This window comes from Protomyctophum parallelum (assembly GCF_964188405.1).
Source record: "Protomyctophum parallelum genome assembly, chromosome: 6".
NCBI classification, from domain to species: Eukaryota; Metazoa; Chordata; class Actinopteri; order Myctophiformes; family Myctophidae; genus Protomyctophum; species Protomyctophum parallelum.
The window spans coordinates 27,359,639-27,386,649 of NC_139701.1; the positions used below are offsets into that span (position 1 = coordinate 27,359,639).

The 27,011-nt window shown below is 44.1% G+C and overlaps 1 protein-coding gene across 1 annotated transcript in view; it reads right to left on the minus strand.

The window, feature by feature from the left end:
- The window catches only part of cacna1ea (calcium channel, voltage-dependent, R type, alpha 1E subunit a), a gene marked incomplete at its 5' end in the record, with an annotated part of 146,325 nt that overhangs the window by 54,876 nt on the left and 64,438 nt on the right, over nucleotides 1-27,011 (minus strand). Inside the window, 9 exons of the mRNA XM_083766471.1 lie at nucleotides 1,411-1,620; nucleotides 3,755-3,850; nucleotides 5,801-5,842; nucleotides 6,282-6,335; nucleotides 6,814-6,929; nucleotides 8,403-8,506; nucleotides 10,018-10,208; nucleotides 11,282-11,440; nucleotides 12,954-13,057. Coding sequence (XP_083622597.1) covers nucleotides 1,411-1,620; nucleotides 3,755-3,850; nucleotides 5,801-5,842; nucleotides 6,282-6,335; nucleotides 6,814-6,929; nucleotides 8,403-8,506; nucleotides 10,018-10,208; nucleotides 11,282-11,440; nucleotides 12,954-13,057 — 1,076 coding nt within the window. The remainder of the gene's footprint in view (nucleotides 1-1,410; nucleotides 1,621-3,754; nucleotides 3,851-5,800; nucleotides 5,843-6,281; nucleotides 6,336-6,813; nucleotides 6,930-8,402; nucleotides 8,507-10,017; nucleotides 10,209-11,281; nucleotides 11,441-12,953; nucleotides 13,058-27,011) is intronic.

A 27,011-nucleotide genomic window follows, 5' to 3' on the forward strand; every position in this document is an offset into this window, starting at 1 on the left:
TAATTTCCCAATACCCAATCTTTCTGTTTTATGAACACAAGGCTGCTGTATTTTATACCTCATACTAAGCATTTAAAGTATGAGGTATAAAGTACAGCAGCCTTGTGTTAATAAACAGAAAGATTTGGTATTGGGTAAGACTTGCGTTATGTATCTTTCACTGCTTTGTCTCAACCATTACTCAATGGCTCTGGTCTCCGCCACAGCGGTGGATATTAGACATTCCGTTTTTTTTTTTTTTTTATGTTGCCACTACTGTTGGAGCAGCCATAAACTACACAGGTTCATCTCGATGTTCTGGGCATCTTTGTAATGTTAGTGTTAGTAAAAAAGCAGGTAAAGGAGTAAAGTTTGAGGCAAACTAACATCAGTCACTCTGCCGTTCACTGTAGTGGAAGAGGTGCGCCTGGTGAGGGTTTTACTCCCGCAGCTATGTCGAGTCCGCCTACAGGAAATACGTAGGCTGCGACCATGAAACCGGTACGGAATCGGTCTATATGGGGGACATGGGGAGAGCAACGGACTTGAACTCATGCTTCCTTCATGCCTGAGTGTCCAAGTTGCTCATTTACACCTGAGAGGGGGGAGTTTCCCTAGTTGGACCAGTTCCTTTCCTCTCCATCAGGCGCCAGGGGGAGGCAGTTTAGAGACCAGGATTACTGCATATTTTTTGTGAGTACCTACCCTAGGGGACACGGGAAGAACATGCAAACTCCACACAGAAAGGCCCTTTCGCCAACCCCGCCTCGGGTATGGGCACTGATGATGCGGAGGAGGAAGAACGCCGCCAGCACCCACAGGCCACAGTGTCTCGAGCGGGAATCGAACCCAGGACCTTCTAGCTGTGAGGCGACAGCACTACCAACTGTGCCACCGTGCCACAAGGGCCTGGTGCGCTAAAGGCTTCCAAGAGAAGTATGTTAGTCATGGTGTGCCTGATTACTAGGGATGGAGCTCGTTAATTTTTATTGATAACGATCACCTTATCGAGCAGGCTTATCGAGCCGGGTCCTTATCGAGCCCACTATCGAGCATTTGCTATTATTTTGTGGAAAGATGGGAGACAATTATTTCTGAACAGAACCTTCTTTTTATTGGCCAGTTGTGATAGTTTGTATGCCAATAAAGAGTTCTAAGGTGTACACACACACACACACACACACACACACACACACACACACACACACACACACACACACACTTAGAAGCAGAATATGCATATTTTGTATCTTATCTTGCACTACATTTTACTAGGGCCTTATACAGTACACCTTACACCCGGCGATGAGCCAATTCTCAGTGTTATTTAGAGCAATGTGTTCATATGAGTGGTTCTTGCACGAGGCCCATAAAAGTTGATCAAAGGAGCACAATATTACAAGATAGACTAGACTAGAATGGAGGACTCACAGAGGAAGTGGGACAGCCAGTTGGGCTGATTGTGGTGAACGATGGCCACGCAGAGCGTGTTCAGGGCCACCAGGCCCAGCACAGTCCAGTAGAACATCTGGGTCTTGACCATGCGTCGGATGGAGATACGCAGCAAACGCTCCTTGCGGCGTAAATACGCAGCAGGGCCTCGCTTTGCACTCCTGATGCTGGCTCTGGCCATGGGGACGCCTTGAAGTGATGGGGGAGACGGAGATGAAGAGACAATAAGAGTGGGGTAGAAGGAGAAAATGATGGAGAGGACACAGCGTGACAGAGGGACAGATGTTGAGTATGAAATAGAGCAAGATATGAGAGAAACAGAGAGACACGTTGCTTTTTGTCCATAATATTTGTCCAGGCATCCTTGCTCAGTGCTGTATAATCCTACCCGGGAACAGGCCCAACTAATGGTTCAGTAGACTTACTGGATTCAACAATGCATGATTCATTTTCAAATCAATTTCCCCTGTACCCCGCTGTTTGAGCCGCCCCCACTCACCTACAGAGGAGATGTCACCATACTGTGCCTCCTCCGATGTGGAGAACCCCCACTCACCTACAGAGGAGATGTCTCCATACTGTGCCTCCTCCGATGTGGAGAACCCCCATTCACCTACAGAGGAGATGTCTCCATACTGTGCCTCCTCCGATGTGGAGAACCCCCACTCACCTACAGAGGAGATGTCTCCATACTGTGCCTCCTCCGATGTGGAGAACCCCCACTCACCTACAGAGGAGATGTCACCATACTGTGCCTCCTCCGATGTGGAGAACCCCCACTCACCTACAGAGGAGATGTCTCCATACTGTGCCTCCTCCGATGTGGAGAACCCCCACTCACCTACAGAGGAGATGTCTCCATACTGTGCCTCCTCTGATGTGGAGAACCCCCACTCACCTACAGAGGAGATGTCTCCATACTGTGCCTCCTCTGATGTGGAGAACCCCCACTCACCTACAGAGGAGATGTCTCCATACTGTGCCTCCTCCGATGTGGAGAACCCCCACTCACCTACAGAGGAGATGTCACCATACTGTTCCTCCTCCGATGTGGAGAACCCCCATTCACCTACAGAGGAGATGTCACCATACTGTGCCTCCTCCGATGTGGAGAACCCCCACTCACCTACAGAGGAGATGTCACCATACTGTTCCTCCTCCGATGTGGAGAACCCCCATTCACCTACAGAGGAGATGTCTCCATACTGTTCCTCCTCCGATGTGGAGAACCCCCACTCACCTACAGAGGAGATGTCTCCATACTGTTCCTCCTCCGATGTGGAGAACCCCCATTCACCTACAGAGGAGATGTCACCATACTGTGCCTCCTCCGATGTGGAGAACCCCCACTCACCTACAGAGGAGATGTCACCATACTGTGCCTCCTCCGATGTGGAGAACCCCCACTCACCTACAGAGGAGATGTCACCATACTGTTCCTCCTCCGATGTGGAGAACCCCCACTCACCTACAGAGGAGATGTCACCATACTGTTCCTCCTCCGATGTGGAGAACCCCCATTCACCTACAGAGGAGATGTCACCATACTGTTCCTCCTCCGATGTGGAGAACCCCCACTCACCTACAGAGGAGATGTCTCCATACTGTTCCTCCTCCGATGTGGAGAACCCCCATTCACCTACAGAGGAGATGTCACCATACTGTTCCTCCTCCGATGTGGAGAACCCCCACTCACCTACAGAGGAGATGTCTCCATACTGTTCCTCCTCCGATGTGGAGAACCCCCATTCACCTACAGAGGAGATGTCTCCATACTGTTCCTCCTCCGATGTGGAGAACCCCCACTCACCTACAGAGGAGATGTCACCATACTGTTCCTCCTCCGATGTGGAGAACCCCCACTCACCTACAGAGGAGATGTCACCATACTGTGCCTCCTCCGATGTGGAGAACCCCCACTCACCTACAGAGGAGATGTCACCATACTGTTCCTCCTCCGATGTGGAGAACCCCCACTCACCTACAGAGGAGATGTCTCCATACTGTTCCTCCTCCGATGTGGAGAACCCCCACTCACCTACAGAGGAGATGTCTCCATACTGTTCCTCCTCCGATGTGGAGAACCCCCACTCACCTACAGAGGAGATGTCTCCATACTGTTCCTCCTCCGATGTGGAGAACCCCCACTCACCTACAGAGGAGATGTCTCCATACTGTGCCTCCTCCGATGTGGAGAACCCCCACTCACCTACAGAGGAGATGTCTCCATACTGTTCCTCCTCCGATGTGGAGAACCCCCATTCACCTACAGAGGAGATGTCTCCATACTGTTCCTCCTCCGATGTGGAGAACCCCCACTCACCTACAGAGGAGATGTCACCATACTGTTCCTCCTCCGATGGCCCTCGATGGCCCACGTCCATCCCTCTCCTCTTGATAGTAGTGGCTCTCTTCAGCACTGCATGCGGACACAGAGGGTCAATCACACTGGTCCCAAAACATCATGTACACAGTCTCCAGTGTCAATTCAACCCCCGGGAGTGTACAAATGTAACCAACATTTACAAAATGTAACCAATAGTTACATTTGTACACTCTCTGAGTTACTTACAAATGGATAAATGAACACTGAGGATTTTACTGTCTACAGCCTATAGAGCTTAATATCCCATACTGCAGTGATGAACAGGGCAACCTTCTGGGCAACGGTGTCCAAGGAGATGCCTCAATATTGGTGCTTTGCAGGATTCTCTTGTTGCTAGGAAACATTGGAACCAAATATATGTCTGACCTTTATGCCACCTGCTTGCCCGTTACATTGCCCGTTACATTACCACACTATGCCTATAGGCAGTGGTGGAAAGTAACATGCAGTTAATTTCATTTACTCAAGAAGTGTACTTAATTATGAGGTACTTTTACTTTACTATATATATACTGTATATATATATATATATATATATATATATATATATATATATATATATATATATATATATATATAATTATTTGGCAGCTTTAGAACTAGTCACCTTGCAGATTTAGATTACTAATACAACACTGATAAATGATGATGTATTAAGCAACCCAAGAGCACATTACATAATTAAAATCAGCCCCACCCTTACCAGCTGCAACATTGCAGTGATGCATTACGTAAAACGTAAAATTATTCCTTACTTTTACATTTTGTACTGTACTGCACTGCACCCATACTTTTTGGACTTATATATTTCTACAGTGTAGTATTGCTTTTACTTAAGTAAGAATCTTCCACCACTGCTATTAGGATACCCATAAGTAAAAGCAGGCAATGAAATTCATTCGTGAAATCAAAAGAAGTAATGGCAATATAATGAAAAAGCAAATCATAAAGATCATAGTAAAAGCCATTTCAATGGACAAGCTAAGCCGAGAAGACTGCAATGCTCAAATGCTGTAGCCAGAGGGTAAGGTTATGCTCATTAGCGCCACGGTTTAATGAGGTTAAAATGATCATTTAATGTCATTAGAAGTATCCCGTAACAATGAAAACAGTGCTGCTATTTCAGAATGGCTCAGTCAACCCATGCTCGGAGGCAGTTAGCTCCACAAGCCATGCTTTATTTAGAATTTCAAACCATGTTGATCAGTCACGCCGGGTCACATACAGTGCAGTGCAAACATGCCATAATTTTAGATAATATGCCATGTGCGCTTATGATTTATGATGTCCCTTCACCCATGTAGCCATCCATCCCCCAAACGCTTTTTGATTTTAGACTTGAAGTCAATATTTACTTGTGCAATTTCTCACAAAGTCACTTATCAAACACACACACACACACACTCGCAGGCAGCCATACACACAAAGAAAGCCGGAACACTGCATCCTGGCTGTCAACACCAAACTCGCACATGCAACATACGCACGTGCGTGCGTGTACATCTGCACTCTCGCACACGTGTGCCGATGCACACGTGTGCCGATGCACACGCACAGTTTCAGCCCAGTGGTTGCTAAGGCAACAGTAGTGTGCCACCTCTCTTTTTAATCGAAGCTATTAGGATGTCTGTGTTTATTTCCATCACAGCAGCTGGACCTGAAACCATGGTTCTGCTACACAGTAAAATCCATTTGTAACTTGTAACTTTGTAACCAAAATAATGTACAAATGTATATCAGATCCATTTGGCTACATTCTTTGGACAATTACATATCTCGGGTATACACATGTGCAGACAGAGATAAATAACACTGAGGATTTTACTGTGTACACTGTACAGCTTTGTGTTATGCAGTACAGGAGCCCACTTTCATTTTAGCCAGAGAGAAACAAAGAGAGAGAGAGAGAGAGAGAGAGAGAGAGAGAGAGAGAGAGAGAGAGAGAGAGAGACAGCGAGTCGGACAGAGAGAGATAGGTCTCACCATAGTTACCACTTGTACTCCACTCTGGGAGCATCCTGAGAGCTGCCAATCAATCAATCAATCAATCAATCAATCAATCAATCAATCAATCAATCAACATTTCATAAAAGAAATAACCTTATTGGTTCAGTCACACTGCACTCATCAAAGATAGTTTGCTCTGTGTGGGCTATTAAAGACAACTAAATCTAGATAAAAACAAAAAAACAAAAACAAAACACATTTTAGTTACAAATAAAAAATCAAAGAAGGCTTTATAAATAATGATAATAAATAATGAAACTATACTGTGTTCACAAAACTAAAACAAACGGAAATGTCCTTAGTTATTCTTCTTTGGTCTCCACATCAAACATACCTGTAATAAACAATAAAATAATTTAAAAAAACTAAAACTAACAATAACACTAACAAAAGCAAATCTAAAACCAAGCCTTTAAAAAAAAAGCACAACCAGCTAAAAAGTCCTCTCCTGTCTTACCATCAAGAGCGGAGGGTCCTGAGTTCTTATTCTCCTCAGCAAGCATCACTTCCTCTGGAAAGCAACAGTTTATACTTAGTGAACACATTATGACCAGTATTAGACTGACATTGAATGTTATAGGAAAGGAAAGGGGAATATTACAGGGACACTTTGGGGTGGTGACCACCATTCGACATCTACAAACTAAGCTATTTTCAGTGAATAGACAAGTATATGTAGAGGGAAAAAAGGAGTATAGTATAGTATAGTATAGAGCCCTTGCAACTCCTGTCAACAAAGTATATTATAGGGTTCAAGTGGCTTAAGTACTTCATGCCAGATTTGTCCCACACGAGCCGGGAACCTATCTACAACCACTTTGAAAAGTGGTTGTTTGGAGGAGAATGTGGCGAACAAGATTAGCGCTGCAGTCCATGATGGACGTGTTAGTGTCAGTGTCAAGGCTTCTGGTGAAACAAACTCCATTTCTCACTAAGACCCACATCTGTAGCAATCCCCTGGATTGCTCACTGATTGAGACTAATGCCACCTGCTCTGTCGATCCATGCTCGGTAGCCATTCAGCTCTCTCTCAATTTGCTGCTGCCGTCTCAGCTTCATGAAGGCTCTGCGGTTCTCAACCCTCTCTCGCTCCTTGGCAAACTCCCTGTGTGCACACACGCACACGCACACACACACACACACACACACACACACACACACACACACACACACACACACACACACACACACACACACACACACACACACACACACACAGTGTTGTTTATTTACCCTGCTTGCTCACAATCTCATTGGTATTCATAACAGTGTTCTTATTTAGATTATAAATCAGTTTTACAGTCACCAGGGAGAGAGCTATAGTTGAACTGACCTCTCCTCATCACTCAACCACAGGATGTGGAGGAGAGGAGAGGTGGAGAAAGAAGCCAAGGGGAGGTGAGAAGAAATGTTTGAGGGGAGATGAGACAAGACAAAAGTCAACATCAGAAGAAAAGGGGTCTTCTATCTATCTCAAGTGGAGATAATGACAGTGAATTGCCCATTAACCTTTCACTCAGTAACTCATGTCATACCATATAAAAACAATCATCCAAATGGATCCGCTCATTACATGTTGTGGTGTCGAAACACAAACACCTTTAGGCTACTGGGAAAGTTTGTGTGCATCACAGTGCATGTGTGGACGTCTGGACGATAACGCACGGTGGAGGAGGGGGGCGGACAGTGTGGTGGCAAAGCAGCGCATGTGTTCACGTTAGCGCACGTAACGTTGGCTGCAAATTCCCCCGTCCAACGTTGCGGCTGCTAAACCCCCCGTCCCGAGCGGATTGGGTGTCGAAAAACCCTGTTTGTATTTGTCTGGCAGTGGAGGAGGAGGCGGGGATGCTTTCGCTGTGTCAGTGCAGGTTTTCAGCTGCCTGTCTGCCACGCACCTAATGCTGTCTAATTCCTAAAGGGGAGGTGCGGTGGAGAAGGCAAGGGACTGTTGCACAGAAAAGTGTGACCCCTACATTAATCTGTGTCACTCCCAACATGCATTTCACTTGTGACACGTGTTCTGCGTGATGATGGCGGGGCTAGGAGTTGTTTTTGACGAAAATGAAGTAAATTAAGATAGTGGCAGGCATTTTTTGGCGCTTCTAAGCATTTCACATTGAAGCGAGAGCACAGGGCCATCTGGCGATAGATGCGTGTAGGTTCTGTCAAGATTTGAGCGAGTTATGACTATATTTGTTTGAGCTGCCATAGAACATATTGTACTGTAGCCCCTCAGCAAGATGGCCGCCGGGTGAACTATGTCAGAGACTCCGCCTTGAGCCATCTAAATATGTCTATGGTTCTATAATTTAACATGGATACGGAACCCCACTAAGCCAGCCAGCACATTATGCCAGCCAGCATGCCATCTCACTGCCTGTCAATTTGTTTTAGTGATCAAAGAAAACTTCTTCTAAATGGAAATGTTCCAGTTGTAGTTCTGCAATATACTGTACAGCAACACTTTTTTGGTCTGTCAACAGTTGGTCTGCTGACATTGTATCCATTTGTAATTCAGAGTGTACAAATGTGAACCAGAGTCACTCTCAGGATATTACAGTGTGGTTTATGAACATACCCAGACAGAACTCCCAGAACCAGGTTAAGGACAAAGAAGGAGCCGATGATGATGAGAGGGATGAAGTAGAGCCAGTTCCAGGTGGAGCCCAAAGCATCGTTGGCCTGTAGGAGAAATGCAAGAACACTGAAAAAAAGACCACTGCAATAATATTATAATTATGATGAAGTACAAAAAAAAGTGATCAGCTTGCCGGTTATTGTGCTGACAACACACCGCAAAGCAAAACATCAAGCAGTGTGTTAAGGTTTTGGTACCAACTACCAGCATAGTGAAATAGGCTCTCTGTCTCCCTCTCCAGGTTATTGCGTGGGTGAAATATGCATGGGCATATTTGGAGACTGAGAGCCGATTCATCCGAGTATGGGCATTAAGCCGTTTGCCTAAGAATGCCGATTTGCCCTGATGACAGGGATCTCCATATGGGTATGATATGGTCAAACACCCATAGGTTTGTGACTTGCAGATTTACACCGTCGGATATGTTCATAACTTTGGCTGATAACAGCCTGGCTGTCGTTGCTGGGGCTTATTCCGTTGACAACGTGTCTCAGATACTTGAATGAGAGGGGGAGAGGGGGTGGAGTTAGCTGCTTTAGCAGACAGTTTGAGGGTCCAATGGAGTTAGCTGGTTTTGTCAGAAGCACCTTTTAATACTTTTCATTGGTTGTAAACCGTAATCAATTTATATTAAAATAGGCGAAAAAGGCAACCTCGGCGGTAAATAAGTTAATGAAGGCAGCCACTTTCTGCCATTTAGACCTGAGACCAATTCTAAAAAAGAATCTTCGAAATCCTAAAAGTTTTCTTTCTATGTCAGTGGTGCTCAACCTTTTTCATGACAAGGACCGCCAGAATTATCTGTATGGCCACCGACCCCCATGTGAAAATATGCTGTTCCAGGGACCCCCCAGAAGCAAAGATTTTAGTTAAAAACGTTCGCTCTGAAAGATTATATATTCAAAGATTTGTGCCACATTTTCACGATTTCTCAAAAATAGCAGATCTACAAGCTTGTTCGAGCTTGTAGATCTGCTATTTTTCAATAGCTAAAGTAGGCCTATAACATAATCCTTAAAAACACCAAAAGGGGTTTGTAGGATATAAATGAAGGGGTGACAGTCGAGCTGAGAGTCCCACAGTACAGAGCCTGCTGGAATCCATACATCGCTCTGCCGTGTGGACACTCAGTCACCTCTCATACTGTTTGGCTAAATCCAATTCTGCATCACGAAGCAGAGCGTCTGAGAGTGCAGGAGGGTGCGATTTGAAGCATCCAAATCTGCACACATCAGTGGGTGGGACACCAATGAATCCTAAAAAGGTCATTAAGCCAGGGTAATGTTGGGGCCCGTATACTAATGCAACACTGTTACACCTCATCTATTTGCAGAGAACCAGTGAGAGAGATTGTGAGTCACACTGATGAGAATGTGAAGTTCTAACTTAAGGATGTCTCTTGGGTTTTGGCTACTTGACAGCTTACTGTGAAGGAGATTATAGTAATGCAAGGTCTGATTTATAGATGTTCACACGGTGTGTGTATGTGTATGCGTGCGCTTGTGCATGTGTGCTTATGTGAGTGTATGCGTGCGTGCGTGCGTGTGAATCTTACATTGTAGAGGACAGTGGTCCATCCCTCCATGGTGATACACTGGAAGACAGTGAGCAGGGCAAACAAGATGTTGTCAAACTGGGTGATGCCGTCATTAGGGCCGATCCAGGTGCCGCTACATATGTACTTAGCCGGACATTGACGTACGCCACACGGGAACTCCGACTCAGACGAGTCCACTGTCTCGTTTTCTGAGCGGTCAGGGTGATTCATGGATGGAAAGAAAGAAGCACTGATGAACAGACAGCATGTGTGGGGCAACGTGAAGCTGGATTCATACTTAGTTGAGGTCCGGTGTCGTGCGCTCAAAATAGCGGATTCTACAAGCTCACAATGCGAAATGGAAGAAAGTAAAAACAAAATACATTGCATTTATTTTTGCTCTATATTTTCTATATTTCTATATTATATCTATATTTTTGGGTACACAGCCGACGTACACAGCTGAGTACACAGCTGACGTCATTGTCATCACTTCTACTAACAGATAAATACTTTCCCTTCAGTCCATCTATCTGTGTTGGCAATGGCTCGGAGGTTACTGTGAATGTACTGTACAATGAGCCATTGTAGCGTGCTGCATTACTGGCTTTAATTACATAGGAGGAAGCTGGTTTTGAATTCTGTTGGTGTGCCTGGTTGTGTGTGCGTGCGTGCGTGTGCAAGTGAGCATACAAGCTTATTATTTGTGTGCAGAACATACAAATGACAACAATAGCAACAATCCAAGCCTCCTGTCTTGCTAGCTAGCTTTTATGTGTGTATGAGTGTATTGCCTGTCTATGATCGAGCATACTGTATTATTGACTTTGCTGGAATAAAAAAGCATAATAATCTAGGGCTGACCTCAATTAGTCGAATAGTCGACTAATCGATCGGAACGGGTCTCAGTCGACTGACCACCTCTTAGTCGACTGAGCAAAAAAAAAATATATATATATATATATATATATATTTATTTATTTTTGCCCCAAAAAATTGTATATAAAAATACAATATTTACAAAAATATTGTATTATTCCACTAGGTCTGTGGGGGACATAAACACATTTGAACATTCTGACTGTTCAAATCTCCAATGTGCATGTGGAGTGTGTCTGCTTGTGTGGCAATGTGCCACTGCCTGTGACTTGAATCGCACAGTGCGCTGGCCACATTGTAGTTCTTCATCCCCGCCTTTTCCATTCTTTTACAGTATTTTCCAAGGTTTTATGGGTGGTGTGAGTAAATATCCCTTTTTTACAGTGTAGAGGTGAACTTATACCCAGGATGCCAGGCGTGGGTGTGCAGCTGTGGTGAAGCTTGCCGCTGTAGAATTCCAGACCAATGATGGCGAACATGAGGATGGCGAAGAACAGGAGCAGGCCGATCTGCAGCAGAGGGACCATGGCCTTCATGATGGACTTGAGGACGATCTGCAGACCTTGGGAACATCACAACAGAAGTGTTTCTGAGAAGTCTGGCCCTCGTCACTAACTAACTGTAAATGTAAAAATGTTCCTTTAACTCGACGATTGCTTGCGCACTTGGCCATCAACTACTCCACTGGTTCTCAACATGAATTAAATAAATAAATAAAGTTTGAGAATGACCAAACTACTCCAACAAAATCTCCCATCAGCACTGACTCTTAAATATTGGGAGTCAAAACAGTCTGGATGTGGATGTGTCAGCATTGGCAATATTCCACTGACAAGTTTGTTACTAGAGCACTGAAGTCTGACGTCAATATCGCTAGAGGGTGTCCACAGGTTTGTGTATTTATTTATTTGTACTTAGGTCACCTCATATAAGAAAAACAACAAATCATCAGTTGGATATGAAGAATCAACTGAGAAAACGCTAAAGTTACTGCTGCTGAATTAGTTACATTTTAGCTAGAAACAGACTGTATCAAATATGAGTGACTGACTGTATTAAACGATAGAGACACCCGACAATATCGCACACAATTCTTATGTTAACATGTCATTGGTTCGACCTCCCGTTAGATCTACCATTACTAAGCCTATCTCTAACTCTAACCTAAACATAACCGCAAGCACGGGAGAAACGCATCCCCCCCCAACCTTAATCCGGACGAACTAACGGGAGGTCGAACCCATAGAGTATATATATCTATAGAGTAGACACCCGAGTTCTCCTCCCATCCACTTGCATTGAGTTGCTCAAAAGCGCATGAGGCGGATTCACTCCTCCTTCCGGGTAGGAACAGAGTGCATTCTGGGACGGATTGCAATGGTGAGTGGCCCCAAACACATGAACGCGCTGCCGTTGAACGCGCACGAGCGTCGTCCGTCGTGAACGTGTACAATGATAGTCAACGGACAGCGCGTTCATGTGTTTTGGGCCAGGCTGCAATACCTTCATTCGGCCACTATGTCCATTTCGCCTCGAGATTTCCTCTGGGTGCCTTCTCTATAAATATATATACTCTAAGGTCGAACCTTAAGGACTCATACCTGTTGTGTGTGCATCGATGCACACAGGGCAAGTCAAGCCCACACACACACACACTAAGAGATAGCCTCTATCATGACAGCAATTCCATCTGCTCCGGCTTGTAAAGTAGCCTCTCTCTAGTCTACAATGTGCTTGAACATCTACAGTACTTGACTGCGTCCCTGGTCGCCGTCTTTCTACACTGGTGCCCGAACAGGGACACAATCAAACACATTTATTGTAGAAAGAGGGCAAGATGTTACAAGCCAGAGCAGAGGGAATTGCTGTCTCTAAGTGGATGACTATTTTGTCCTGTGTGCATGATTCACAACAGGATGACTGATTTATCCTGTGGTATTCACAGCAGGTGTGCACTGTGCAGTCACACCCAGCTCAGAGTCCAATTAATTTGGATTTAGGCCAGGTGTGACAGCTTAAACGAGCCATCACCCATGCACATACATGTAGACATGTTATTCATTTGTAGTACTCACTGGGGATTCCTGAGACTAGTTTTAAGGGCCGCAGAACTCGCACCGCCCTGAGAGTCCTTAGGTCTACAGGGATGTTCATGTGTGCCCCTGCTGTGGCCAGGATCCTGAACGCACGCACACACACACACACACACACACACACACACACACACACACACACACACACACACACACACACACACACACACACACACACACACACACACACACACACACACACACACACACACACACACACACACACACACACACACACACACACACACACACACACACACTTTGTTATTGTCTTTCTTAGGGATTCATATGAACATACTGATGTGTCCAAGAATGTGATTCTGTTAATTTTGGTAAAAAAATATATACCTCAAACTAACATGCACAGGTGCACACACACACACACACACACACACAGGAGACAGGAGACACTCGAGGCACACAACAAACAGATGCTGAGACGTGCACGTCACGAGTATACTGTATACATCCGCACAACCACTCTTCTCTCGGTCAGAGGTACACATGTTCTTGTCACATACACTTTTGTGTGTGTGGCAGTGTTAACCTACATCCATAAACACTTTTTTTGTCTGTTTTTCTACTTTTCAAACTTCAACACACCTTTGTGGCCATACTGACGACCACCCTCGTTCTCTCTCTCTCTCTCTAGTTCCCTGTTAATTAGCCCTTCCATCTTCTCCTGCTGTCCTCCCAGCTCCCTTCATTGTGATTTGCAACACACCTCTACCCTGAATTTCTCCCATTCTCCCTGGACCGGCACTTCTCTCACACTCTGCCTGCCATCTCTCACAGTTTCTCTGAATGCACATTTATCTCCTTTGAGCAGGATGCCTCCAGAGTGAAAGATGAAGATGGAGTGATGAGGTGAAAACAAAGAAGGGATAAGCTATGGAATTACATTCCCCATCAGTCAGGACTTCAGACACTCTCCCCATTTTACACCGCAAACTGAAAACTCACCTTTTTAGAATCTATTTCACCCTCTAGCACTGCTCTATCCTTGTATAATTGATGTACAATATGGTGGGTACTTGTTGTTCAAACTTCATATATGCTACAGTATGTAGTACTATGTACTGTACAGTATACTTCAATAGACAAGTTTGCTTGATCACGTCTGCTAAGACTGTTATTTAGAGAAAGCATGTTGTTTAGGCTAGGTTAACGCAAGTTATTTGCACACTATTTTCTTGACCAATTTGTGAAGCAGAGCCACACTGCCAAATACAATGTAATATTATTGCAATAAATTTAGTTTGACAAAATAGTAGAGAAGGGGGCATGCATGCAACTCATTTCAGTTTCAATCTGGCTTTCATCCAAAGCACAGCACTGAAGCGGCACTCCTCAGGTTCTCAAATTACATCTTGATGCATGCAGACTCTGGGGAGTGTTCGGTTCTGCCGCTGCTGGACTTAAGTATAGCCTTTGACACGACAGATCACACCATTCTGATCAGTAGACTAGAACAATGGGTAGGACTACGGGGGACTGCACTACAGTGGTTTGCCTTCTCCACCTCTGCACGTGTCCCAAGGTTCAATTCTCAGTCCTATTTTATTCTCTTTATACATGCTTACACTTGGTGTTTTAATCAATCAGTTTTAATCACATGTCCTCTGACAGACATTTTTCTTCAATTAAATCCTTATCATAGGTCCTGAAGGCATATGATGAAATAAAGCAGTCCATGGGTCCTTCATCAGCACACTTTGCAAAAGTTTCAAAGAACCGAGGATTTTTATTTGACCATCAAATGAACCACATATTTAAAAAAAAAGTGGTTCAAACCTGTTTCTTTCAACTAAGAAACACTGCCAAAATTAAGTCACTATAAACCCCCTTGAGATTCCTCCCAGCTTAATTAATATACTTTACTTACTTTAATCTTAGTCGCTCCTCAATACACCGCCTCCAGCTGGTGCAGAACGCGGCTACCAGACTTTTAACGAATAATTTTAGAAGGTCTCATATAACTCCAGTGCTTGCCGATTTACATTGGTTCCAATCGACTGCATAATTGTTTTTAAAAATGTGTTAATCACTTTTAAAGCTCTCCATGGGCTGTCTCCTTAACTGAATTACTGTCCGCCAAGGTTAATGTGAGAATACTTACTGTAGGTCTTCAGGTAAAGGCCTTCTCAATGTATCTAAAACTAAGGACAAAAGGCGATAGAGCTTTTGCGTTCGTAGCCCCTACCTTATGGAATGAACTAAGAGACTAAGAGAGTTCAACTAAAGAGGGCAGAGTTTGTCGATGCCTTTAAAAAGCTGATAAAAACCCCTTTGTTTCGTAAGCATTTTGGTTTGTAATGTATTATATAGTACTGTGTATTTATATGTATTTTACTGCCCTACTGTAACTCATTGCATTGTTTTTTTTTTTATTGTTGATCTATGTGATGCTCTTGTTTTACTTAATTTTATTTATTGTACAGCACCTTGTAACATTTGTGTTGAAAGGCGCTTTATAAATGCATGTACCTTACCCTACCTTCCACCAGGATTGTGAGGATTGTGAGAATTTGGCACATCCCTAGTGCCAGGACATGTGGGACTGGTTTAATTAAGAGAAAAGATAGCTCACAGTCATGTACAGATGTATAAATGAACATGTCCCATCCGAGGGCCTCATATAGCATCACACCTCTCTCTCTTTATGCAGCGCCTCTCCCTCCTCACTTTTCCTTCCCCTCATCTTTAGCTTTTCTCTCATTTCTTGTTCACACTTCTTTCAGTCATCTCCATCTCTCCCTCTTTCTCCAAATCATTAGTGTGTCTCTGTTGTGTTTTAGTTGTTATGGAGACCAGGGGATGGGGTCTAAAAATGGTCTGCTCGTCTGCCAGTGGACATCCTGGCATGCCCCCCTCTCTTAATGTATTACAGTACAAGGAGTTAAGAGGTTTGTACCGAAAGTTTGCTCTCTCAATTCAATAAGGACCACCTCACTCCATTCCACATGCAGACAATAGTGATCTAAAGCACCAGCATCACAAATAGTCATCCAAAGCTACAACCATAGTATAGACCAATTATTAGTTTACAAACATTGAGCCTGGTGACTGGTGACTGTCATCATAGATGACTGTGATCATAGAGCGCTCCCTCTGGTCGGATGACAGCGTCTCTAGGTGTGGTTTTGAGGACAACTGCTTTGAACTGCTAATATTGTTTACACACAACAAAAACCAAGGAATCAAGGATTATATATTTCAAGGGCAAGAGATCACAATATAAATCATAAGCATTCTTCATCCACACTGGGAAAAAAATAGAATCTGAAAATGTGTTTTTCAGATGTGCATTTTTACACGCAAGTGCATTGATCACTCTTCCATTGCATCTTATGAGTGATTGGGCTCATGTGCTGTACGTAGCCTGCGAGCACATACTGGTGCTTATCAGTGTGACGTCGTCTGTTAAGGCGTCTATTAGACAAGTCAATCTTTAAATCACCAGGAGCGCTGTCAAGTTATTATATCGTAATATCACCACAGGAGCTGTACAGTCTCTTTCACATGACCGTCAACACCTCTTTCTGTCTGTCTCTATCTCTCAGCCGAAACAGCCACCACAGTGAGCTCAGCTTGTCCCCTTGTCAGTTGTCAGGTTTGATAACTGTGGCACAGTGACATAACCTGTAATGACAGGTCCCTGACGTGTGTTGTATCTGTCATCATGACAAGCATCACACCATGATAGCAATAACATTGACTTATGCCCCGTGTCATTGTCACGGAGCACATTCAATATGATATGAGCCCACATTGTCCATAGCATTTAGAACATGGTTAACTAATATGTACTTTTATCTTATCTTTAAGTGGGACGCCTAATTTATGTTTGCCGACATAGTATTGTGTGACAATTTGTAATGATAATGATAATGGAAGCTTTCATCAACTGCAATGTGTTCAAATTCCGTTCAGTTCTGCATTTTCAAAATAAAAAGTTTAACAAATCTAAAGCTAGAAATGGATACATTATTACTTATCTTTGAGGGGCACTAGCCCCTCCTATATACAGGTTTAATGTTTTTAGTACAATGTTTGTTTTAATAACGCCATTGACAATGAAGGGAAAATGTATGTTTGTTTTGTCACCGTTAGTTTTACATCACCATTACATCACCTAATCATAGCAACATGAGTTAGACTTTAATATATTAGCGCCTCTCACTTCACACAGGTGTGATTTTTGTATGATATTTCTTTCTGTAGACTGTATGGCATTGCTTTTTCTGTTTTATCTATAGAGTTAACATTACTCTAATCGACCTCCAGGTGTGGTTAGAATATTGAAAATCTTCCCAAGTTCCCTGAGTATTTTTGGTTTATCAAAAGGCCCAATCGAAATGACAGTGATATAGTGACATCACAAAATCACCCCCTCCCCTAACCCCTCCCCCTTTATCATACACAACAGCTGTGGATGCGGCTTCAGTTCAGGTGGGTCACCACCCACCAGGAAAACCAGGCATACTTAATGAACTGGTGGGTGTGGTCACATAAAAACATAAATTGAACACGTTCTGTACACTTTTTGGAGAAAAATAATTCTCCTAGTATAATCATAGTACCCGATGATCATGTTTTGGGGGGGAGGGGGGATCACGGCACTCCCTCTTTGATAGTGGTGATTCATGGAACTTCAGTAAGTTCTGATGCTGTTCTAAGTTGTCCTTCTAATTGTTCTGTGTACAGAAAATGTAGATTTATTTGACAATGCTGAAATGCAGAGGAGTGCGTGTGCGTGTGCGTGTGTGTGTGTGTGTGTGTGTGTGTGTGTGTGTGCGTGTAAACAGTGATTGTCTTGACCAAGTGAGGAATTGTACTGAAGCACTCCCACACTGTTCTTCTCTCTGGTTGGTTTAGTTGAAATAAGCTTCTCCACCCACAGTGTCCTCCTCCCTCTATCTGCATCTTTCTCTCTCTTTCTCTATGTATCTCTCTGCCTCGTTCTCTCTCTATCACTCTGTGGTCTCTTTTTCTCCTTCTCTTTCTGTCCAAATGTGCACGCACGCACGCACGCACGCACACGCGCGCGCGCACACACACGCACACACACACACACACACACTGAAGAAGCAGAGGACAATGAAGATATTGGCTAGAGAACATACCTTGAAATTAACATTACATGTATTGTATGTATCACTCTGCTAAGTGTATACGTGTTACATGCAAAAGTTTCACAAAAACAACTCAACCAAATGGACCCGCAAAGATAGAAAAAAGTTTAAAAAAAAAACGCAATCATAGTTAACACTTTTTTTTTGCCAAATAAAATGTTTGCTCTTTGGGCAGGGTGAATAATTAACCTAAGCAAATTATTTATTAGCCTTCCATTGGAGAGAGTGGGGGGGGTGGGTTGTGGGTGTGTGTGTGTGTTTGCACAGCCATCTATACTGGAATGAGATTCCTATGATGTCAATTAGTGGCCAATTTAGTGGGAGCATCCACAAATGCCACCCCACCAGATGATGACACCAGTGAGGTAGTCTCCGGTGATTTGACCAATCCGCCTCCCGAAGAGCTGAAGGTCAGGACCTGGTACATATACAGTACTTACTACAGTATATAGATGCCTCACTGTCATTTATGGGTCACAGGATTTAGTGCTAAATGCCATGAGGATGAGAAATATAGATAACTTCTTTGACCTGCTTTGAAGCTCCAATGCCGAGACCTTCAGAAAATAACCCTCTGTTCTTTAGAAACAATACCTCTGCCGTTGGGTAGAAAAAAATCTCTAAAATGTTCATTTTTCAGGAAATTAAAAATATTCTTTTAGGAAATGAAGTAAATAAACGTATATTTTTAAAACAAAGCAATACTGTTTCATCGAAGTTGATATTATGACTTTATATATTCTCAGATACTTGCATGAGAGGGGGAGTGAGAGAGGGTGGAGTTATGTGCTTTAGCAGAAAGTATGAGGGTCCAATGTTTAGCTGGTTTTGTCAGAAGAACCTTTGAATACATTTCATTGGTTCAATATTTTTTAACCAACAGAGACGTAAAGGGTGTTCAATAGCATTGATTCATGAAAACAAAAACAAAGAAACGGTTGGCTGGTTTCTGCCGGACAGCGACGAATATATATATATTTTAAATCAGGCACATCTCATGCAGATACAGAAAAATGTTGTCGTGTTGTCAGTGCCAGTTCCGTAGCAGTTGATTGTTTCCCAATAGTAGTTTCAACTACTGGCTACTTCTATTTCCAGTAGTACAATGTGTAGAATGATTAAAAAACACTGCGCACCATTTTGAGAGGAAACCGATTTCAATTGAGGACCCTTGACGACCGGATATAAATTTATACAAGAGTGAGTCAAGACTAACCAGACTTCAATTAACTATGGTGCGGACTGTTTTTGAGTGGTGCAACCACTCCCTTACGGAGCTACAGTATGTGTGTGGCTGGGTGCCTGCCTGCCTGGGTATGAGCACGAAAATAGCTAGCATGGTTGTTTTTAACCACCTGTGAGCAACCTAAAACACACACAAACACACACGCACATATTAACTGTATTATGATGATTTCGGGTGTGCCAGTACAGTACAGTACAGTACAGTACAGTACAGTACAGTACAGTACAGTACAGTACAGTACAGTACAGTACAGTACAGTACAGTACAGTACAGTACAGTACAGTACAGTAGAGGGACCCCCACACGTTAACTCTGTCATTTCTCAACCGTTTCGGACGTGGGGCGGCTCGCCAGAATCGGCCCAGCCCCCTGGGCGCGTTCCTGGGGGTCTGGATGTTCCGGGGACCCCCGTAGACCCCCACATGGTAAATCTCTCATTTCTCTACCATTTCAGACGTGGCCGTGGTCTTGTGGGTCTGGAACTTCCAGTGACCCCCCGGAGACCCCCACACGGACTTGCACCACTCACTTAACACGGGTGTGATTTTTAGTTATTGTTTGCTGTACAGCACTCCTGAGTAAATAAAGGTAGAGGGGAAAAAAACTATCTTCATATCTCCCTCTCCCTCTCTCTCCCCCTCCCTCCCTAACTAGTCAAGGTAGATGTCAGCCACCTTAGAGCAGTGTTCTGTTTGATATTAAAAGAAGATTTTTTCCTTGCCACTATCATCAAATACAATAGGATTCAGGTTAGATCCACACGTTATCTTATTAGCATAAGATACTACTTCAACACAAACACCTTGGAATACCGTCACCATCTTTTTGCCTCAAAAAACTGTAAATGTAGTTATAATGTGAGGCAGGTGCAATCCAGCTTGTGTAGGGTTCAGTCTATTCCACTGATTGATGAATCACAGGTCTTTATCCCTCTGTGGTCAACATGATAACATCACGGGGAGGAGGCAGCCAATGCAGGCACCTCTACAAAGATAATTTCACTCTGAACGCTATGCACAATTACTATACCACCGTCAACACAACTATTATCTAGTCACAGCTTTGGCCACACAATGTCACAGCATGATTGGAAAACCAGTCCGATTGAAAAAGGCGCACTCTGTTTCACCATCAGAGGGGCGCCGTCTTAAGGTGACTTGAGCCACGAGAGGCACCGCCGAGCAAGCTCTCCTCCGGTTTTATCTGAAACGTTTTCACATAAGAATTGAAGCAAAGTGGAAAGAAGATGACATGAAATGGGCTTTTCATGGGTCACAGGGTTTGTTCACCCTATTCAGTGACTAATGCCATTATTTTCCCCTAAAATGGTTTCTGCACTGCAGTTTAACAAAGACACTCTTGTCGTTGAGATATAAACCATTTATCACTGTCACAGTCTGTCTCTCTCCCATCACTCCTACCTTGCTTCCACCTCACCTCGTTCCATGTACACATCTATTCCTACTCCTATTCCTACTAGACATGAACGGCATTCTAAAAAAATGAAAATAAATCCTAACAGTTTTCTGAAAAACCTATGTTTCTATGTCAGTGTTGCTCAACCTTTTTCACGTCAAGAATTATCTGTATTTGGCTGTCGACCCCCATCTGTAAATATGTTGTTCCAGGGTCCCACCAGAAGCAAGGATATGAGTTAAAAACGTTCCTGATTAAAAAATATATATGCAGATCTACAAGCTCTGCACTGAGTGCCGCGCTACGAGCTTGTGGATCTGCTATTTTTCAATAGCTAAAGTATAACATAATGTTTAAAACACCAAAAGGGGTTCCCGTTCTGAATGGGTTAAACAACATTTTATATGTAGTTGAAGTACTGTATGACCTAGTTTGTAACCCACAGTCCCTCTAGTACTGGATCAAAGTGGATTAATTGGACTCCTTCGTATAGGACGAAGCATAAATTAGGCATTACTCTCGCTACCCGTTTGTGTGGATAGATAGGGACGTTGAGAACACACCGATTGTCCCTGCTGAGCGCAACCAAATTGGTGCTGACTATATGCGCCCACGTGCACGCCCCAACCCGTCTTGTTTTGTCAATCGTTTAGGCCAGGGGTGCCCACACTTTTTTGACTCGAGAACTACTTACCTGAGATCAAATTCTAAAAATGTCTTCTACATCCTGACAGTTTTCAGAAAAAGCTATGTTTCTCTGTCAGTGGTTCTTCGATTTTTCAAAAATAGCAGACCTACAAGCTCGTAGCACGCCACTCGGTGGCACGCTATGAGCTTGTAGATCTGCTATTTTTCAATAGCTAAAGCATAACATAATGCTAACACCAAAAGGGGTTCCCGCCCCAAAATGGGTTAACTGCAACTCAACAAGATCTACCCACCCCCAAAAATATTATCCCATTGCTGAAAATAGTTTTAAACAGTTACCTGAGGCGTTAGATATAAGACAAACACACTTAGAATGGGGCAAAATGGAATTGGTAGGTTTTTTAAATATATTATAACTGTAGTTTGTAATGTTTGTCTGCAACGCTCTTGATAACAAAGTATTGCTTTGTGGGTTTGAGCTGACAGGTCCTTTTTATGACAATTAATCAAGTGGCAGATGCCATTCTTTTAAAATTATATTATATATTTTAGGAGCATGTCATGTGGTCTACTTGCACAGCCTACTGGCACCCCTGGTTTAGGAGCTCTTTTAAAAAACATCTCTTGTTAAGAGCATTTCAGTGACACCATTATTATACAATTTGTTTCCTCAAATCACAGATATAATGCAACTTCTACTTTGTTAAGGTCGTCGCAGTATTGAATGTCACTATAACCGCCTGCACTGTCCCCTTTTCACCTTCCCGTGAATATGCTTATTATGCATATTCATGTATTACTGTGTGTACCCAACACTGTTTACCGGAACAGAAGCTTGTTAAACAAATGAGGCACTTAAAAAGCCTCTCCAACTTCATCGCATGCACGTGTTCTCTCTCTCTCTCAAGTCTCACGCACGCACACGCACGCACGCACGCGCACGCACACGCACACGCACACGCACACACACACACACACACACACACACACACACACACACACACACACACACACACACACACACACACACACACACACACACACCCTGCTTTCATCTTTCTCTCTAGTGCTGCTGTTTCAAACATTCAAACTACTGTACTACTAGACTAATATCAAGACCAGCATTAATGAGTCTGACTCATTACTATAGATATTGATGGTGAAACCTCATTCTCCATATTTCAACTTTTTATGTACAAAAGATCTACGAGCTTACAGCACACCGCGATGTGACATGTGAGTTTGTACGCCAGCTATTTTCACTATTTCTAAAATAATAAAAAAGGAAGGGTTTTCCACCCGACATGACGATATTAGACATTAGATATTGATCAGGGGGAAGCAGCTGGGCTGGAGCCAGTGACCTAGGGTGGGGGTGCTCCGTCACCACGGTAACCGCTCAGGGGGACACGTTCACGCTGCCGTGTCCATGCTCATCAATCAATCTAAGAACAGATGGATAACCACACGGATACTGGGTGTGTGCATGTGTGTGTGTACTAGGGCTGACCTTCCATTACGTTTTTGATGATCGACGCTTCGATATAAATTTGTTTAGATCGTCGACGCTTCGAAACACAACGGGGGGGGGGGGTGCGATGCGAGGTGCGCGATGCGAGGCGTGCACCTTAAACAATAGCGGAGAGAAAGGCATGCTTGGATTGGTCTCATTTATTTAAAACGCATTGAAGCAACAACTGTTGCAGCCTTCATGAAAGCAGTGACGCACAAATAATTAGGCTTAATAAAAACAAGGCTTAACAAGTCAACTGCCTGACACAGGCATTACCTCTCAAAAAAAAATATATATAGCCTATAATCCAGAAAATGTAGGGATTTAGCTTCTCTTCCGATTGAAACTCAGATGTGAAAACACCAAAAAAAGCACCAGTCCTGGAGCTCCAGGCGCGCTAATTTGCGCCGCGGTCTACGCCGCTCTAAGACCCTTCCGACGAGGCTCTTTCTTGGGGTAGAAAAGTGTCGATGACCGCGGCTCAAATTAGCGCGCCTGGAAGTCCCTCGGAGCCCAGGAGGTCAGGGGCTTTTTCCCCTGTCCCATGCGTGAAATTTTGCCGCGGATTTTTTGCCCCACTTGGGCCAACCCGTATGTGATACGCCAATTTCTTGTCACATAGTTGACACTGTACACCACTTGTTCTTTGTTCTCCTTGCATATTCTAAAATGCAACCACACTTTAGATTTCTTTTGTGGCGGCATGACTGCAGGCTGCTGTGTTGACTTCCTTCCTTGTTGTTACCACCACGAGTGAGGGGGAGAGGGGAGGAGGCGTTGCGGTGTTGCGAGGCGCGAGCATGGCTCGCGGACCAAATGGGGCCGTCTCGCGGACCAAAAGCGGACGCTTTTTTTTAATGACTATTCGATTCAAAATTTTAAAATCGATTCCCGTGCGTATCGATTGAACATCGATTAATCAATTTTTTTGGGTCAGCCCTAGTGTGTACCCTACATGTGCATGTATTCTAGATTGCATACATCTGTAACTGTGACTATAACCACGCGTGTGTGTGTACGTGCGTGCGTGCGTGTGTGCGTGCGTGCATGCACATGTGCATGCTTCTTTGCCATACTGGTGTGTTCATGTTACAGTAATGAGCAGACAGTCCTAACAGGTACAGTATAAGCTGCCAAATGGACAGAAGTTGTTATAGTATCGGCTGGCACTAGCACTGACAGACATACAATAGTGGCACATTGGGTTCACACAAACACAAATGCATCCCCAAATATGCATGCACACACATATACGTTATACGCGCAGAAACACACAAGCATGCACGTAGGCAGGCACACGCACGCACATTAATATTACAGTGAGTCAGGTATAGCATGGAGACAGCATGGAGTGCTGTCACTGTGTGGGGACTAGTGGGGAGTAGGAACTTTCATCTCAATAAACGTGTAAACATTTTGCGCTGCTGTCTGTTATATCAGTGCGCTCAGTTCTGTGCCTCCATGCCCAAAAGAACAGTGTGTGGCTGCGTGCGTATAGTGAGAGAGCGAGAGAGAGTGGGGGGTCCAGTCCCAGACGGCACGACACATGCACGTTATGAGTATAACTTTATCACCATAGATTTCACTGTGTAGGCTAGTTTATGAATGGAACACATTGATAAAGGTCCCCCTGCTGCGTTTCCAATTGCTGCGGATGACAGCTGTGTGAAGGCAAACCGCAGCAAATTAAATATGCAAGAATCCCAAATTCTCCGCCCATACGCATTGAGTCTACCGAAGTATTAGGTGAGAATGTGTGCAGTGTTGACTTCCTTCCTTGTTGTTACCACCACGAGTGAGGGGGAGAGGGGAGGAGGCGTTGCGGTGCTGCGAGGCGTGAGCATGGCTCGCGGACCAAATGGGGCCGTCTCGTGGACCAAAAGCGGACGCTTTTTTTTTATGACTATTCGATTCAAAATTTAAAAATCGATTCCCGTGCGTATCGATTGAACATCGATTAATCGATTTTTTGGGGTCAGCCCTAGTGTGTACCCTACATGTGCATGTATTCTAGATTGCATACATCTGTAACTGTGACTATAACCACGCGTGTGTGTGTACGTGCGTGTGTGCGTGCGTGCATGCACATGTGCGTGCTTCTTTGCCATACTGGTGTTCATGTTACAGTAATGAGCAGACAGTCCTAACAGGTACAGTATAAGCTGCCAAATGGACAGAAGTTGTTATAGTATCGGCTGGCACTAGCACTGACAGACATACAATAGTGGCACATTGGGTTCACACAAACACAAATGCATCCCCAAATATGCATGCACACACATATACGTTATACGCGCACAAACACACAAGCATGCACGTAGGCAGGCACACGCACGCACATTAATATTACAGTGAGTCGGCCCAGGCCGTAGCGTAACGGTCTGGGCACCGGACTGGTAATCCAGTCGCAGTGTGCCGCGGGTTCGACTCCCGGACCCGACACGGCCTTTACTGCATGTCATCCCCCCATCTCTCTCCCGTTTCCTGTCAGTCTACTGTCTGTCCCTTCAAAAATCAATAAAAGGCGTAAGCCGCAAAAAAAATATCTTTAAAAAAAATATATATATATTACAGTGAGTCAGGTATAGCATGTTTGAGTCAGGCAGCATGACAGAACGTCACACCCTGACACCATCCCTTAGATAATTATAGTGCACAGGACAGATCAGCAGCAGCAACACTAGCACAACCATGACATGGCTGTAGAAGAGAAGAGAAGAGAAGAGAAGAGAAGAGAAGAGAAGAGAAGAGAAGAGAAGAGAAGAGAAGAGAAGAGAAGAGAAGAGAAGAGAAGAGAAGAGAAACGATGCGTTAACACAGGCAGACGCAAAGAGGAATGGGAGAATCATTTGGAGCACCTACTGTACATGAATCATTGTGTCTTTGCATTGCCATGTCGCTGGCTTCCATTGACAATGAATGGTAGACTGCGTCTTTGCGTTTGCCCGTGTGAACGCAACATTAGACTGTGTCACAGGATGCCTAGAACTATATCGAGATAACTGACAATCACAGATATAGATATATTTAAGTCTAACATCATAGACTTATATTTTGGGGCGTGACACAAATGGGATGACACAAGAACCTTAGCCAACGATATAAAAGGCAAGGGAATCTCTGAGCTCTAAGAGCAGGTGCAACGATGACTCCCAGCGATGATCCTCAAACCTCTCCCTGAGAGTTTACCATGTACTAGCCATGGTATATCTGGCCTTTACAGCCCACATACTCTGGCAACTACAGAGCCCTTCCCACATCCTCAAATCTCTCCCCGAGAGCTTGTACTAGCCAGGGTATCTGGCCTTACCCAGATACTCTGGTGAGTGACTAAGGAGAACTTCACACCAGAAAGCTTTACTGCGATTAAAACGAATCCTGCTGCACATTGTCAGAAAGTGCGCTTCGTTTGGCAGGTGTGAAGCATCATTCGAATCCTAATGCGCATCAAAGAACTGCATTCTACTCCGACCAAAAACGGGGGTTTCGCTTCGCTTCCAATCGCACTAGATTACGATTCGGTGCAGGTGTGAATGCAATCCGCAGCAAATAATGAAATGAAGCAAACAATGTGGCCCTGGTCGAAATGAGGACACTTGAGGAAACGCATAAAAACACTGCAGTGTAGCCTACAGAATAGCCTATTCTGTCTGTCTGTCTGTCTGTGCGTAAACATGGAGCGCTGTCACTGTGTGGGGACTGGGGAGTAGGGACTTTCATCTCGATAAACTTTCATCTCGATAGACTGCTGTCTGTTCTCAGTGCGCTCAGCGCTGTGCCTCCATGCCCAAAAGAACAGTGCGCAGTGTGAAGGCAAACCACAGCAAATTAAATATGCAAGAATCCCAACCTCTCTGCCCAATCGCATCGAGTCTACCGAAGTATTAGGTGAGAATGTGACCTAAATATCCCTTCCCACTGATTCTCTTTCACCCTCTAATACAGTAATACTACTTCACCTTGTGAACCACAGTTTAAGTCCTGCTTGGACCATTGCAGCGGGTCATGCTTCAGGTTTAGATAACCAGTCGAGCCTTTGGTCTTTTATACTGTGAATCACAGTATATTCTGTGATTCTTTTT